The 18202-nt window shown below is 39.1% G+C and overlaps 1 protein-coding gene across 2 annotated transcripts in view; it reads right to left on the reverse strand.

The window, feature by feature from the left end:
- Window positions 1-2891: 2891 nt before the first annotated feature.
- CMC1 (C-X9-C motif containing 1) overlaps window positions 2892-18202 on the reverse strand; it is a 43700-nt gene continuing 28389 nt past the window's right edge. For both annotated transcript variants that reach the window (XM_039705791.1, XM_039705801.1), the window contains exons 3-4: window positions 5144-5234; window positions 2892-3921 (exon numbers count right to left, since the gene is read on the reverse strand). In XM_039705791.1, coding sequence (XP_039561725.1) covers window positions 3807-3921; window positions 5144-5234 — 206 coding nt within the window. In that variant the 3' untranslated portion in view covers window positions 2892-3806. The remainder of the gene's footprint in view (window positions 3922-5143; window positions 5235-18202) is intronic.

The raw sequence follows: 18202 nt of genomic DNA on the forward strand, positions 1-18202 counted from the left end.
AAGAGGTTGTTGCTTTGCACATTTAAATGATCAAATGGCAACCTGATGATTATGTGTTTGGTGAGTTGGATGAACCTTCTAATAACTTACATGTAAACTTGCACTGTTTGGTCAATTTTAAGTATTTTAAAAATCTGATAGTTTTAAGTTTCCCTGCCAGTTTAGTGGTGTCCAGGTGATCAGTTTTCCTCACATGTGAACCAGCCATTATTGAAGAAAGCAGGCCCCCAAATTAGCTGTGATGCATTGTCCAATTTTTACAGCTGGTAAAAGACAAGAGCAGCACAAGACATATGGTGGAGTTACAGTAAAACAAAACCCATTCCAAGTAACGAAACACAGGCCTCTGTAAGTATTACATGAACTATACTTGTGGGATAAAGCAGATTGAATTTTCTTCCAAAACCAACTTGCAGCAGAATTTGCCACTCCTGTGCTGAGACAACTGCAGCTTGAATGATGCTGTGGGCTGGTAAAGGAAGAGTGAAGAGCTCTGCTACCTGACTGACACCTCTGTTGTCTTCTGATCTCCAGCCAGGCCCTGCGCAGGACAGTGGTCACAGAGGTGTAAGGTATTTCCCTGATTCTCTGTGTAGATTGAGTGTAAAAAAGGGCATGTGGGAGTTTGATTTTTTTTTTTTTTCAGTTTTATTATTTTTTGGGGTTTTTTTCCAGGCTTTTGACCCTTTCTTTAGGGAGAGTGGTGTTACTACTTGAAATTGTATGAACATAAGGCAGTTGATGAAAGCATTTTATTTTTTTATGACCAGCAGTAAAGGTAAAATTAATTTTAACTGAGTTGCAGTTTGACTATTAGAAAAACCCACCCTGTGTGGTAACTGTCCAGCAAAATGAATTTAATTGTATTTTAAGATGGAAGAGAGCAAGTCAAACATTAAGACACAATAATTAAAGTGGTAAGATGATCATGTTTGAGTATGGCTGATCTGGGAAGAAGCATGAAAGAAATACCCAGGTGCTTACTGTTACTGAACCAATTTTTAACTAGGTGGAACACTTACATTGCAAGTGTATTTGACCACTTTTTGATCAGCAGAGCAAACAGGATGGAGGAATTACTTGCAGGAATTACCTGAGGAGGAGCGTGGCTGTACTAAATGTGAAGCAGAATGGATTTCTGGCTTGCAGGTTAATTTCTGGGTGATGTGTCAGACTGCAGTGGCTGTTCCACTGCCCTTTGAAAACCCTGTGCATTACAAACTGCCCCTCATTTTCCCTCCAAGTTTGGGTTTTACTCTCTGAAGGCAAACTTTTAAATTTGTACATGACACCTTCTCCCTCTTTCATATCTTCCATTTGTAGGAGGCTCCCCTCAGTATTTCGAAGAGACCTTTAATACAGCCAGAGAGTGCAGCCTCCAGTGAAAAACAGGGGTGTCTGCCAAGTGCTCTGAAGAGGACAGATAGGCCCCTGTGCTGTGTTTTCTTACACTGATTAGAATCCAGGGCTGCCTCCAGTAAACCTGAGTAGGAAGGAGTTTACGGCTGAGACAAAACCAAAACCGAAAGTAATTCAGTGGTATGAGTTTGTCATGTCATGGTACTCATTTTTCATTTAAACTTTAAATAAAAGATGTAAATGCAATTCAAGTACAGGATATGCACAAGGTACTAAGAAAATGGAAGGTGTGAAACCAAGATTTACTAGGGAACATCACATGAAGGCCAGAGGTATGTTATAGAGGAAGCTGATGCATGATGCAAGGACCAATCCCTGCTTTGAGTGCATAACAGAGTAAACAGAGGAGCTCCAGTAATCCAGATGTAGGAAAAGAGAAATAAATTGCTGACAGTACCATTCAGTACATGGAATTTCAGCTGTGACATGAGTGCAGGTGTGAGCTGTGGCTGCTGTTCACATGTGGCCTGTATTGAAGGGTGGGGAACGATACCTGCAGGTTCACCTCAGCTTTGTTCCATTCCACACATCTATTACTCCTCTGCTGTTCTGGCCACTGAATTGGGGCTCCCCTTCACCTGCTGCACACAATTTCTGCTGAGCCAGAAAAGGAGACCTCTGTTGCTGGTGCTTTTGCCTGATTTAGACCTGAGTCACAGCTGAGCATGACCCAGGTGAGCCCTCAGTGCAGGCATGCACCACTGGCAGCAGCCAGCGCTGCCCCTAAGAGACTGCTCACTCCCACCCCAATCCTTTTGGATTGGGGAAAGGCTTTTGCCAGCACTTCCCAACACCCAGGCTGGCTTTCCAGAGCTTGAAAATATAGCAGATTTTCATAGTGGAACAAAAGAACAGTAATTGTCATTAAAAACATGTGTCACCATATATTTTAAAAATACATACAGCAAAACAACTAATTAGGAATATTTTGTTTTCCAAAATGCTTGAGATAAGAAGCCAAGAACAGGTGTAGGACACTGTTCCACATAAGCTGTTTCAAGGTGGCTACTTCAAAAGCTGTGTGCCATTTAAGTTTGCCTAACAAGGCAGAATTATACACATCTTTTCAGTTTGCCACTCACAAGTCCAGTCCTCCACCCAATTTACTGAAGGCACATTATTAATGATTATTCCAGTAGCAGGCACAGAATAAAGGGCAATGGCTAACCTGCAGCATGAAGTCCTTCATACACGTGTCAGAGTTGGATAGCAGAATACTGTTTGTGGTGAAACAGTATTAAAAGGAACAAGTAAAATGTTGCTTCTTCTAATGGAACAGTATCAAATCCTACTCCTCACACAGAAAATGACTTTTTTTTTCTTCTTCAAGCAGGGCATTAAACTTACCAAGTTTAAGTGCAGCCTTTCCGTGCTTTTAAAGAATATAGTTTTATTTCAGAATGTTTAGACAATACTTCAAGATAGAGATACTAATATCAAGTTTTAGAAACTAAGTGAAGCCATTTAAGCAATTACAATTAATTTCTTAATAATTTAATTAACCACAATTAAGCAGCTTCAAGTATCAGTACACAAAAGATTGTTTGTGTGCTCTTTTTAAATTAGGGACCTGCTTAGTTCCTGCAAGGTGATCTGCATCTTCTGTGCCTGGTTTAGTTGTTTACTCACCTCTGCCTGGAACAATTTTGCAAGTGTGGTCACTCACTCACTCCTGAAGCATGGCAGCTTACTCCCTGTTCTTAGGGAAGGTCTGGATGAGATTACTTTCTCCCCTAGAGTTGAAATGGTCAGACTGACCATGCAAGGCATCCATCCCTTCTGACAGTGTAGGCTTGAAAGTGAGTCACAGTGTAGACTTAAAAATGAGTTACAGTGCAGACACAAGTAGTGCCAAGCTCTCATCTGACAACATTTTGATGAAAAGGGTAATTCACATTGGTCTGGTAGCTCTTCTGCATTTGCCACCCTTCTCTTCTAGTAAGGGCATCTCCATACACAGTCAGCTTCAGGTGGCAACTAACAGACCAGCTTCAGTGTGTACCCAATCTGTGATCAGTTAGTACAACTTAAATTATTCACCCCTAAGTTTTTATGTAGCCTGGCTCATGTAGCTAGATATAGGCTTTGAATTCCAAATGGACATGCTGGAATTGTAAACTCCAAATTGTACACTGGTAACAAAATCTCAGGTCCAGACAGAGGAACACACCTTTGCAACCTCTCCTGCAAACTGACAGCATGCTCTAGATCTTTAATTACGAAAAGTTTTAAAGTTGACTCTTAATTTCAGACATTATTTTATTCTCCATTCATCTCATTTTGTGTATTTCAGTTAAACTCCACACAGAGTGGTACAGACAATTTAAGTCTGTTTAAATCAAGTGAAATCCAAATTGCATATAAAAAAAGTTCATTTTAAGTTTTAATCACACATTTGGAGTAAACTTCTGTCTTTTTTTCTTAATTCCAGTTGCTCTGTATTCTTCTCTTTGCTTCAAATATTCTGCTTTGCATTCTTCATAGAATGATGGATCAGAATAGCTACAAGACAGAAAAATACATATTGTTTTCATCTTGGAATATTGAACAGATATTGCACAAGTACCACTCATAACTGATCTTCCTTCCAGACCCAAAGAAAACTTGTCTGCCTTAAATAACTTTCCTTTTCAAGCCTCTCTAGTGACTTCTAGTGAAGGAAAGGCAGAAAAAGGGAAACACATTTGGTATTTAAGTTAAACTGAAGAATTCATTTGCAGTGACCCTCCTCAGTATGGGAAGCTGCTGGAGATTACTTATTTTCTTTAATGCATCCAAGTAACTACTGGGAATAGGTTCAAGTGTATGTCTTTAACAGTATTTTTAATGGTCCTTGATCATTACATTAAATTTCTTTCTCTCATAATTTTTTGAAGTATAACTATTCAACACTATAAACTTTTTTTTTTGTGAGAAGCATTTTGTTTAATTTTTTTTTCAAAAGGTGAAGGGAAAGATAAATAAAACTGAGTAACTCCACCAAGTTCTGACTGCAGTTAGGCCTGAATTCTTGCCTGGCTGCACATGGTTTTTTCATCACTTCCTAAATACTTGAGAGTAACTGTCACTAGTTCAAAGGCATTTATTTTTAATGTAAATTGCTGGTTTAAGAAAGCAGGACACATCAAAAATCAGCCTCCTTTTCCCCCAGTCAAACTCAAAAACTTGGCAGGCCTCACCCTGGGAAATTCAAGAATCGAACACTTCAGCCTAATGGCAGTGGGGGTAGATTAGGACTTCCAAAAAAGATGTTTCAATCCACCATGGCATTGAGTTGACCTCTCATATATAACAATTTCCCAGTGCTCCTGCTAGGGGTGTTCATAACAGCAGGACACTTTCAAGACAGACTAAATCTTAAAAAATAGAAGCAAAATGAAAAACAACTTATCCTGACTCACTAACATTACGAAGAAGCTTCACTGTGCACTCCTATCCCCACATCTGTGATGTACCAGAGGAAATAATGGGCTGCAGGTTCTCTGGGCTGAAATCTGTCCCCAGGTGAATCAAGAAGAGAGTCTCTGCAGCCATATATTCATATGGTAAATAAAATCTTGTCAGTTAGGGCCCTGACCAGCAAGGTTTTAATAAAGCAAAGATACCATTTTCAGAAAATACATCCAAGTCCGTAACCCTGCACAGCCATTTTCAGAATAGTTAACATGTCTAGATTACTACAGGCCAAGCACAAAAACCCAGCAAAAACTCACGAGGCACTTACTAGCCAACCAGACAGTCCTTCAGGGCTGTGTTCTCCTGCCGACACTTCACCACCATCAGAACACCAGTTTCTTGACAGCATTTAGTAAATGCTGGGGAAAAAAAAAACCACACAAACTAAATTGAAGTTAGAAAAATAACAATAGGTGAAAAAACCCTATGTGTAGGAAGTAGCAGACCAGATCTGATTTATTATTAATATAACCATAGTTGGCCCAGATTCTCATACTGTTTGCAAGGTCTTTGTCACTTGTTTAGCAACAACACTTTAACTGGGATTCTCCCCTTATCATGTAGCACATTCACACACACACTGCTCTTGCTCATACCATTTCTGAAGTTATTCTTGCAGCAAATCCATGATTCTTGTGCCTGCTTTTCACATGCTCTACTCAGGGCTACCACCTACATCTCTGGCATTTAAGAACAATGAAGTTGCTCAATGAAGTGAGAGTACCTGGTCTGTTTTAAGGATCTTAAGACTTAAAACAAGTCAGTGATATACTAAAATGGAACAGCAAAGTCATGGCTAAACATGGGGTTTATCTAGGAGTAACTAAAATTATGCCTCACTGATACCAGCACCCTGTACAGATGTTTCACTGAATAATAACCCTAGATAAGAATTGGCTGTTGTTTCTATCAGGAGATTTCAAACTGTTCTAAGAGGAAATCAGCGACATTTAGCAGATGGAAAAGAGAAAGACAGAGAGAAAAAGAAAGCTGTGTGTCCACAATCAACCAGGAGCCAGATCAAGAACAAAGTTCACCCCTACCACATCCCCTTCCAGAATTCCATCCATTTATCCTCCTCTAATGTCTTCCTGGTAATGATTTAATATCCAGCAAATACAGGGCATACAAAAATTATTTTCTTGCACATACTTAGCAAAATGTGCAGCTGATCTAGTAACATCAAAACTTAATGGTACTACATCACACAACAGCTCAATCACATTACCTATGCTCAGTGTATAGGTACCTCAGTCAAGACTTAAACAAGAAAGAAGAGATTTGTGCCTATAAAGGCAGCACTCCTGTCCTTTGCTCATAGCAGATGCTGAAATGGGCATTAAGCAATTGTGGACCTAAGTGGAACAAAACCTACCTTCTAGGATCCTGGACACTACTGGCAAGATTTTGAGGAAGTGATCCAACAGCTGCAGGCAATCCCTAGGTGAGATTAATTTGCTTGTCCACAGCTATTATTAATTAGGCTTTCACTAAAATAATTTACAAGACAAGGAAGTGTTTGCTGAAAGTGGCAATGACAGATTTCAGTGTCCTTATACTGTGAAACTTTGCAAAGAACTGACTTCTTACCTACTTCAAACATATTATTTATTACGAACATTTAAAAACCGTCTCCAGCACAGCACCCAGCACTACACACTGGCAACTCCACCACACCCTACATGAAAACCAGATGAAAGTGTGCAGAAAATGGGTTTAAGTTAACCAGTTAATTACCAGCTGGGAAGATACTGTAACCTGTGCTCAAAGGTATCTATTAACAACCACACCCAGTTTCTAAGATCTATGTGTTTTAGACTTAAAGTCACCCAAATGCATAAGCACAGCTTTGAGGAAACACCAGGACAGCTCAAGTTTACTAAGCTGTTTAAGCTCACAACAAGGCAAATGTGTTATTAAGTTATCAGAATATTTCTTGGTTTTCAAGGGTGAATCTGACATTTCTTCCATTCTTTTCTGGACTATTTGTATTGACTATTCCTACACCAGCATCTCAGAAAAATCATACCTATTAGTACATTTCTAAAAATGACCTTTGTTTTTTGTGGGAAAAACATCCAAAGCTTTTGAAAGCTTTTGGTCTGTCTAACATGATTTATACTCTCTACAGGCACTTCTTTAAGTGCTGTGCTGAGGTTTTGGGTTGGGTTTTTTTTTTGTAGTAGTAATCATTTCTTCTGGAAGCTGTGAAGTAAAAAAACCACTGAAGACAACAGGAGGTCCCTCTCACTTGTTAACTCACCAGTCTTGATTGGTTAAAGGCGTGATGTCCCAGTGAAGAAAAAAAGCCTGAACTGCAATTGCCAGCATTCCCTGGCTTCAGAAGGCCCTGTCTGTGGTACATGGCCAGGCACTGTTGCAAAGTGATAAAACTGCTTCCAGCTGTTTAGCTTTAACATTACTGATGCTTAACAACAGAGAGGAAGAAAGAAGGTTAAAGCATATTAGGCTTCCTTATATGAGCACACAAAACTTGGATTATCCATCTCTTCTGTTTGGCAGTCATGTAAGGAGTGCAAGACAGATTTAGTTATAGAAACCAGAAACCCTCCAGGATGTGGAGAATTTTTTTTTTTTTAATTGTGCTTTGCCTTGCTCACAGAGGGGCAAGTACCAATCTTTTCACTCTCCTCAAGGAAATGGCATGAAGCTGGGTGAGGGCTAGTTTAGGTTTGCTACCAGGAAAAGATATCCACCCAGAGGGTGGCTGGGCACTGGAACAGGCTCCCCAGGGAAATAGTCACAGCACCAAACCTGCCTGAGTTCAGGAAGCATTGCAACAATGGTCTCAGGCACATGGTGTGATAGGGGTGTTCCCAATAGGGCCAGGAGTTGGACTTGATGATCCTGATGGGTCCCTTCCAACTCAGCTTATTCCATGATCCTATGGCTCTTCCATGAAATGAAATGTGTCAAGGCTCAGCAGCACAAACAGTGTTTAAACTACTCATTGGAGAATAATGTCGGAAATAGTGCTCAATAGTTGCAGATATCTCAAACCAAGAATTAATCTCCATGTCTGACAAGCCTTAGTCTTTCCTCACTCAGGCAATATCTGCATTGTTGACCAAATTTTCAAGACGCCACAAAAGGAGCAGATACACAGGATCGGATTACAAAACTATTGTAATTTTGTTGACCAAATTTTCAGGATGCATAGCAAGACACCACAAAAGGAGCAGATACACAGGATCGGATTACAAAACTATTGTAATTTAACACTTTAGCAGCTATGAGAGGTAATCAGAATACTAAAGAATCCAAACAAACCTTCTTCCTGATACACTGCACATTATAGAAAGAACAGAACTGATATTTTCATAATGTTGTGTATGATACTATCTTTATGAGTTCAGGAGATAGCAGCTTTCCATGACTTTAGAAGTTCATGGGCTGATACGTTTTCTTTCTTTCTGCAAGCAGCAAGGTACCAAAACAAAACTTCAAGTAGGAGCAAAACAAGAAGTAAATTCAGGCCAGTCTGCAAATTAATTGCAAACAAAAGAAAGTCATATTTTCAACAATAAAATTTATCTCCAATATTTCCAAATACAAGCCAAATAAACTGAGAAACAGAGCTCAACACCATGGAAATGAAAATGCCTGGTAAGAAAGGGGAAAAGGCTTGGCCTCCATCAAATCAACCCTTTGCCAAGGCTTTTCTAGGACAGCTACATATGTCCATCACTGAATGCTCTTGTGCCCAGACAAGGACAGATCCAATACTGCGTCAGCAAGCTGCAGGTGCCTACCAGTTACCACGGAAACTGGCTACAGACCCCCCTTTCACCTGCAGCAGTCATGGTTCATGACATCATATCTGACATAGGTTACCCTACAGGCTCCTCTCTGTGCCACAGGCTCTGTCTAAGGAGATGTACACGGAGCAAAGATCTCTTCTCAAGTGTACAGCTCAGACAGACTTCACTGAACAGCTCAACGCTTATTTAAGGCTGGATTTCTTCTTTTTCTCTCATGAAGAAAGCTTTGTATTTCTGTTGCAAGGCAAATCCAAAGTAAGTGTTGGTCGCAGTTCAGAGAATTTGAAGTCTCATTACATTCTGGCCATTACAGCCACATAGAGAGATTTTAACTGCTGAAGCAAGCCTGCAATTTAGTACCTTTTCTAAATCAACCAAGTCTGTAAGGCCAGAATGCATCTTTGCCAAGACAGAGATCTGCTGTCAACTGAACAAAAGCTGAACAGCCATGTCTGAATACAGAGCAATTCAGTTTTGCCAGTTCTCACCTGCTCACTAGGGCATGCTGGCATGTGCAGGGGATCTGCCTATGATGGGAAGACCACGTTTTCAGGGAGAGACAGGAGGGGTTTTTGGCGGAGGCCAGAGATGAGCGAGTCCTTCCAAGGACTGATTCTTCAGCAGGGAGCATCTCTGGCTCTGAGCAGCTCAGAGAAGCTGCTGAGTTTGGTCCCTGGCACCTCCAGAGCCTGTGGCACTGCCCTGGATCCAAGAACTGCATTTCACTGGGTCTTCCTATCCCAACTTACCCACCTGAAAAAGCACGACACAAAGAACTAGGAGAAATTAGGTCTTGACATATATAAAGTCACAGAATAGCAAAACAGTAGCTTTTTAAAGCCGTCTTAATTTATCTATAAAACTGGACAGACATGCGTTTTTTTAATAGAAATCCCATTCCAAGTCTTTCTGTAATTCCCTTCAGATACAGAATCATACAAATTATGTTGGAGGCATGAAGAATTAGTTTTGAGTCCCCAACTTAGTATATTTGATGGTTGATTAAAACTTCTTTACAGAGCACTCTTTGTATTAAGGTTTCTTTGATAATTAGCTAGGTTGGCACAGTAAAGAACACTTTGTTTACAATGATTTTTACAGTCCACACTAATCTTTGCTGGAAAAACCAGCATCTAAGAAGAATGTTTTTCTTTAATATTTCTAATTGCTTTTTCCCTAACTCTGTTTTATGACTTTACCACAAGATAATATGAGAAGCAGATGGAAACTGAAGTGAAACTGGCTAACAGTTCACTTATCCCAGAGTAAAGATTGGACAAATTATTTCCCTGTCTATTCAAGCAGTCAGACAGGCATATGCAACACACACTAAAGTATTAATTTGAAAAGGTCAGATACATTAGCAGAAAGTTACAACAAAGTTGGTGGGTGTCCACCAACAGATGTCCTGGGACATACAAGTCCTAATTAAAAAAAAAAAAGGAGATAAAAAGCCAGGGTCCTGCCCATTTTAACTTTAGAACATATTCATAGGTTCCAGAAATATTTGCTCCCTATGACAAAAATACAAAACTTGTAGGATTTTGAGTCAAAGGGACAAACCAACATCTGGCATAAGACATAGGCACAGCTCTGCAGAATAAAGATGATGATTTTTTTGCACACCATTAAACCAGACAAGGTTAAATTTAACACTGTTAATCTCAGCGTCTGCAGGACTACAAACAGTGGACAACAAAAACAAGGCATCATATTTATGATGTAAGTGTTCCTTAGGTACCCTACAATACCATCCCACACTCAAACAGAATTCAGCTGGTTTCTTCACTGTGCTGTATTCAAAATGAAATGGTGGAGTAGGTGTGTGGGACTGCTGAAGTTTCAGTTATGTGTATGTAAAGGAAAGACTTCATGAAAAAAACCATGTTATGTCCTGCCACAAGCTTAAAAACAAACTGAAGGTTGGAGGAGCTTTTTCGCAATTTAATAAAGAGGAACAACAAGCATCAGATTATATTTGTAGCAGATTTCTAAAGGATTTTTTCTCTTTACTTAAAATATTTTAAAATATTAGATAGTTAATTATTTCTTCCTGCAAACATCAAAATCTTCCCATGTGCAAAGTAAGAGAAGAATAAAAAGTGGGACTTATCCACAGACGAGTAGCTGCATGGAAACTGTGTTGATATAACACGAAGGAATCATGCTCATTATTTTCAACAGTATGAACTGTTTGTAGCATGAAGGCTATTTCTGAAAGTTCCTTTTTTGCAGATTCAGATTATAAAAGTACTTGGCACTTTCATATTGTCTCATATTGTGAAGTGTTGTACATTTCATACAATGTTGGAACTGTAGTTTTATCAGTTATAATTGTGCATCTATTTTGCAGATGTGCTTGTACACAAAATAAATGAAATATTTCCCATTATCAAGATAAATTGATCCTCTCGGGTCTGGCTCTCGTTTATTTAAAGACTTTACAATTTTACTACTTAAGAGAAAGTCCTACAGAGGTGTTATCTCACCATTTATATTTTCTCAACACTTATGATACTGCTATCACACTCTTAAAATAAAAAAATAAAAAAAAACCAGCTTCCATCATGATCCAGACCAGACTGATTCTGGGGTCGCTTTTTTCCCTCTACATAAAATAAAAAAAAAAGAAAAACAAAAAGAAAAAATAAAGTTTTGTCCAGTGTTTGGGTCATTCCTTGGGCTGTACCACTGAGAAAAGATGCCCAAATAACAATGGGGATTTGGGGATGATAGTAGGAGGAGGAAACAGCTCCCTTTAAAATCTAAACAAGGGCAAAATTTTAAAACCTACAATTGCAAAAGGTGTACAAAAACCCATTAAATGATCCAAAACATTACCAGCAACATTTTTAAGGGTAGTTATAATGCTTTTGTATTAATTTTGTATTAAATTATGATTCATTAGCTTGTTACTTTGAAGATGACTCAGTATGCACAGAACAGATTACTGGTGCATTTAATGAGCCAGAGGAAGTAGTAGCATGAACATGAAGAGATTGTTTTACATTGTAGAGTACAAGCTATTTGATATTTCCAACACAGTACAAATGAAAGCTTCTCTGTAGATTGCTCATGGTTCAGTTAACATCACTGAATATCTAATACCTCCAACTCAATTAATTCTCACCTGATTAAGATCAGTCTGATATTCAAACTAAATCATCTCTCCAGTCAAGTAGAAATCAATATTTCTGATTTTACTTTTAAATTACAACAACAAATAAAATACATGCATCGTCAGTACGCTAGGAGTAGCTTTCCTATTTTAGCCTTCTATGGTATGCATAACACAGCTGATTAAAGAATTATTGTAATTTGAGCAACAATATATATAAGGCAGATTAATTTGAATAGAAGGAGATAGCATGAAATAATTAAATGCATCTTATATAGGGCAAAGAGAAAATTGACATAAAATAACCTTGCTTCTTTCAAGTGAACCTCTGTTATCAGATCAAATACTTTGTCTCTGCAAATATTAATTTGCTATAACATAAAAATCATATACTTTCCATTTTCCTGCTCATCACCAGCCCCCCAAAATCTGCTCCATCTCAGCTTTTTTAGCTGCAGGCATCCGTCCTAGGAGAGATGATCAATACATACTAGCATACAATACAGGACTGGGGAGCAGAGATTCCCAGGAATTCAGGAATTTTAAGGAAAGGATAGTCATCCTCCTGGCCAATCTTTTCCAGGGCACTCTCAGCACAGAGAAGCAGCTTTATCTTAAGTACAGAGTGCAAACAGAGGATCCCCCAGCAGACCACAGCATATCTGGCACTCCAGAATGAAATGCAGAAACGTCCTTCATCTCGTGACTGAGGTGAGCAGCAGAGAAAGGCAAACACAAAGCACCAGGAAGGCAAACAGCACAGCTGTGATCTGCAGAGGAAGAATGTTTCCCAAAAAAACCTAGAAACTGTTTGTCTAAACATAATGCCTTGGGATAAAGAAAGCATCTTACCAATATCCTAGAAATAAATCTGAAGACTTTGCTTTAAGGGACATTTAGAGATGAGAAAATAACATACTGGATCAAAGGGCCAATTTGTCCTGTACACCATCTTTCTCAGAAGGCAGTAACAGCTACTTTAAAAAAATGTGTCAGAAGGTCTACATTATGGAAAAATATCTTCTCAAATGAACTTTCTTCCTAATCCTTATCAACTGTAAGCTTGGCTTATACCTTGAAGCATAAAGTTGTCACATGTCCTTCCAAACCCTTAGGAACCCTTAGGATGCCTTACATGGAGGGGTCTAAATGGACAAGCATCCAAAACAAGAGGATGAAAGAGGGGAAAAATCTCCTGAAACCAGGAAGGTATATGCTAGCCTGGATTCCTTCAAAATCTCTCTGCCCTGGCCCACTCAAGTCCTCCTAAACTCCCAACTATTGCAATTGTAGTTATTTGTTTCATACCATGCGTGCTTTTTTCATTAGCAGGTTTTCAAAATCCTGCTGCAAAAATTAATTGGCCTCAAAGTATCTCTCAGCTGGATACAGAAACAGGCCAGAGCAGTAGGGAGCAAAGGCACTCTACACAGATCAAAAATGTTTGAGAGTTGGTTGGGTTTTTTTTTTCAGAACATCCAGTTACTCGCTCTGTAAACGCCACCTACCTACTTAGGAACAAGAGTCTCCAAAGTTTTCATGTCCTACATACACTGATATCACAAGGATCTAGGTTTGGTCAACTGCTTACAACAAGCTTTTAAAATCAAAATAGCAAATCAATGGCCTATTTAAACATTCTGTTTCAAAAATTATTTTTAAAAGTATACAGGATTTTTTTTAAAACCACAATACCACAGTTCTGAAAGCTGATGTAAGGCACATAGGGATCCTCCAACATCAGTTAATTCAAATCAGAAGTCATTGCTCAGCAGCCAATCTTTTTATTACAGAAATATTAGCAGGGTTTCTCTTGTTTTCAAAGCCAACAATCATTAAAGACAGAATTTGTGGGGGAAAAAAAGAGGATCTTAAGAAACTACCATCAGGGAATGACGAGCACGTTCACGGAAGCCACGAACCCTGAAGATACATTCCCATCCCCATGTGATGCAGAGGCTTGTGCTGGGGGAACCCCTCTCACCAGACTCACTACATGTGTTCTGCAGTTCAAAATTTGCTACCATTCAGACTGAGAATTGTGGATGTTTCTAAGAAGCATAACCAGAAACCTCAAGTAACAGCAGAGAAGCCCTTCTGTCTGTCCCAAATAACCCACACTTATCTACAGCAGATTGTTGGACCTTTTCTTTCCAATTTTATAATAAGCACCAAGAAACAGAGAATGCAACTGAAAAGCAAAGTTGAAGAAAGACAATAATTGTTTTAAGAAAAACACATAAAACAAGCTGAGGAACACAGCCAAATGCAGCAATTCAAGCCAACCCAATCAGTTCAACTAACAAAACCCATACAAATACTTAAAAGTATTAACAAAACGATGTCAGATTAAAGTAATTAAGAGGATTTTTTTTTTTTTTAAAGTTCTGAAAATAACATATACATGCAATCTCAGGATAATTTAAGGAGCATTTAGTTCTGCCATTAGGACAAAGGCAGGTCAGCTCTGCTCATTCTATGTCCTGCACATATGAGATGTGACCAAAATGTCCTCTTGGGGACAAGAGTTGGAAAGACTAAAGCTGGTTTTCAGTTTCATATGAATACTGAATGCACACATGAAACTTGACTAGGAAAAGTGTTTTCCTAAGAGTCACAGAGTCCGAAAAGAACATATACCTTAAAATGTCAGGAGGTGCTTTCCTGACTATTGCTAAATGATGAAATACTGTGGAAGACAGAATTTATTAGCAATATATGTTTAGTCACTAGAATTTCAACAGAACTTGGACTGTAACAGCGAGAGGAGCTTTGGCAGAGATGACAAAAAGAAATGCCTATTTGTTAGTTTTGGTGTCATAGACCTGATCTGATCCTGACCTGATCTCATCTTCCATCCTGGATGTACAGAGTTGTCAGCATTTTCTGTATGCATGAGTGTACACACCTACCTACATATGTGTGTGCACACATTTTGCCCCAAACACACAGGAATCTAGTACACTGTCATATTTTTAAGTAAATTCCAGCAACCCAGCTCTATAAAGCTACCATACAAGTCCTCCTGCTTCTGACTAAGCAAGACAGGCAGAGCACAGAAGTACACAAGAGGTTTATGTCCTCAGAAGACACAGGAGAAACAGCAAGAGCATAAATATTACGTATAAGGCTTTACAGCAACTACTCTGTCAGTCAAGGCAGATTTAAGTGCTCAAAGATGACAATCTGCTGGGCTATGCAGGCAAATTTTTCCAGAGAAGCAGACCTCCTTTTCTTACTAGTGAAATTACAAAAATCTACCCTTTTAAGCATAGTAAGCACACTGCTGTGAAGCATTTTATTTGGGTAAATCATGATTTGTCCACTAAAGAAACCTGCTTGAGGAATGTTCTTGTCAAGTACATTCAAGTGCAAGCATCACCTTCTCTATAAAGCTTCAGGTAAAGCAAGCCCAGCAAGCACAGGCACCTGGTTAAACTGCACTGGTTTTAAACAACTGCTTCCTTTAAGACTGACTTGATCTAATTTTCTTCCCACCCTGCAGTAAGTATCCCTGACATGAAGCGTTACCATACCAGGCGCTGGAAGAGGCAGAACTGGAACAAATGCAAGTTCCCCCATGGCTACTGTCTGTCACTGCCTGCTTTTATATAAACAAGTGCATCCAGCCTGAGCTGCGCAGGGCAGCCTCGCTGGCCTCTGCCTATGCTCCCGCCTCCTTCGGGAGCTGCCGAGCCACTCGGGGACAGCTGGGAAGTTTGGATAACACACGATTTAAAGAAACAACAGCCCTCCCTCTGTCCCACAGCGACTGACTCTTCAGCTGAACTCTAAAGGCAAAATAGATGTGTTTCTCACAAGCAGAGCTTCACGGAGTGGAAGAAGTAACAGTAATGTCCTTCTACCACATGGTGGGGGTAGAGCAGGGCATTTATGCAACTCCTGAGGAGGCGTTTGCCCAGCTATCCCACCATGACAGCAGCTCTCGCTTACACCGTGCTGTGTCAGGGACACTTCCTTTCTCCCTGCCCCAGTTCAATTTAATAGACTTCCAAAATTACCTATTTAACTCAGAGCTCCAATACCGAAGTTTGGTGGTAGCAGTAATAGTAGTTCTCACTCCTCTAAATGAAACAGAATATCCTCTAAGTGAAAGTGAAACTGGTTCCAGGGTTCCAGCTGGAGGGTGAGGGTGAGATGGGGCACACAGAATAGGGTCAAAATCTCAGGTCTTTTAAGCATATAGAGTATTCCCAATATATGGAATATAAAATATTTATACAGTTATTAAAAGAGGAAGTTACTTTCCCTCACATCTCCAAAATAGTTCCAGTAAATGTCTTGTTTTCCAAAAGCGACTAGCCCTAGGCTGGTGTGGAGGCAGGAATTCTTCACCATGGAAGAATTACTGCTGATTGAGGAATTTACTAGCACTTACTCAGTGCTAGTAACAGTAAGGATGACAAAACCAAAGTGCAAATTTTCCAGGAAAAAAAAGTTCTGGTGTGTCCATATTCTGTAGTGAACAGTGAGGAGTAACTCAACCCCTGCAATTATGGCTGCAGTGTGATGAAGTATGTAAACTTACTTTTTCAAATAAAATTGCATCATTGACTATGGAGGCATTTAGAATCTCAGACTATCCTACTCATTTCATTATTTTGCAGAGATTACTCTAAACCATAAGGCAGGAAAGCACACTACCAAAACTTAGCAATATCTGAAATTTGGTAGTTACTGTGTAACATTTATCTTTCATCTTCTGTAAAATGTTTTACATAAAGGACTGCAATAACCAGGAACATTTCTTCAGAATAAAAGTTGTAATTTTGAAGACAATAAAATAAAATACTGGTAGACAGAGAATTTACAAACAAGTCTTTGATAAATCTATAAAACAAAACAAAACGCACCAGAAACTAGGTATGAAAACCCCTCAAAAGAGAGAAACTGTTTTGCAGTGTAAAGCTTAATAAGCAAATGGCATAAAAATCTGCATAAGAACATTGACTTTACTAGCACAAATCTAGGCATAGTTTGGTACACTGAAGCCTCAGGGACACAGCTCTACCTTCTAAAAGTTGATTACACTGTGCTCCTCAAGCTCTACACAGAGGAATTCAAGTTTGGCAGGAGGGTTGTTTAAGTGCATCTATTCTGCCTACTCCAATTATCTTGTTTCTGACACAAAAACGTCTTAGAGCATCAACATACAGCATAAACAGCATTATGAAACAAAAAAAACAATCACATAGATGTGGTTTCTATTTTTAGAAAAACAACCAACTCTTCTGAATTTATTTAGCAATTGTTAAAATAATTATGTTAACAGTGCACCTGCTACAAAATCATTGGCAAAGGAGATACTGAAAGTTAAGACAAGGGGATATGTACATGTAGCTCCAGTTTAGAAGCCATTTGTCACTTCTTCCTATGGCATGAGGATACTGCCAATGAAATATCACACACCTATCCAAGCAATCAAGAACTACTGGGTTTGTCAATTGCTTTCTAAAGGAGGAGACTAAGTTTATTCCTAATACATTCAATCACAGACCAATATCCAGGGCTCAAGCTGCTGTAAGACCAGAAGTGATAGAAGACCCCTGTGCATTACTCAGTGGCAGCTGAGGACACAAGAATCTGAAGCAGCATTCAGCAGCTGGGACATGAGCAGAAACTGACTGAGGGTCCTGGTGCTGCCACTACAACCCCCTGTGACTTTTTGTCTTCTGTTTATTAGGACTGAAAGTAAGGACCTTTCCTGGTTGGGACTTCAGTGCTGTGACTGGTTGGCTGTCAGTGCATTCTCCACTGGTACAATGAGATTAAAAAGAACCTAATGTGGCTAAAAATCTTTCCTCCATTTTCTGGGTTTTGAACTAAATGAGTTTTAATCACTGAATGCAGATGTACACATGCCTCTATCACCACAGATTTGTCAGCATGTAAGTTTTTTTCCAAAGACTTGTCTCACCTTTATTCTCAAAGAAGAAAAAACACCCAAAAGCTAGCATATGCTGTATTAATGTAAAACCCCTAGAGGGCAACTAAGCTTCAATTTCAACCTGCATAAATATTCAGCTCCTTAACTAGTTTACAGATTATGTAAACTATTTCCTTCAACCTTGTTTTTTTTCCCCTCGTTTAAAAGAAATGAATCCTTTTCATTCTCAAATCACATTATTGCTGCCTATTTAGTGTAAGTTAATCACCACTGCCCAACCAGAGACTGAGTCCTCAACCCAACAAAGCTCAAATGTGCGCAAAAGAGAACAATAAAGAAAACACATGCAAAGGCTTCATTTAAACAAAGCCAGAAAACAAGCATATGAAAGTCTGAAATCACTTTCTTTGCATTAAAGACCTTTAACAATACGTCTTGTTTATTATTCAGCTTAGTATTAATTTATTGCATGGCATCTGTTTTCTTGTACAGCAGTCTGGTTGCAAGTCTCAAATTTAT

Source organism: Passer montanus, unplaced genomic scaffold (assembly GCF_014805655.1).
Source record: "Passer montanus isolate IOZ18808 unplaced genomic scaffold, ASM1480565v1 scaffold10, whole genome shotgun sequence".
NCBI classification, from domain to species: domain Eukaryota; kingdom Metazoa; phylum Chordata; class Aves; order Passeriformes; family Passeridae; genus Passer; species Passer montanus.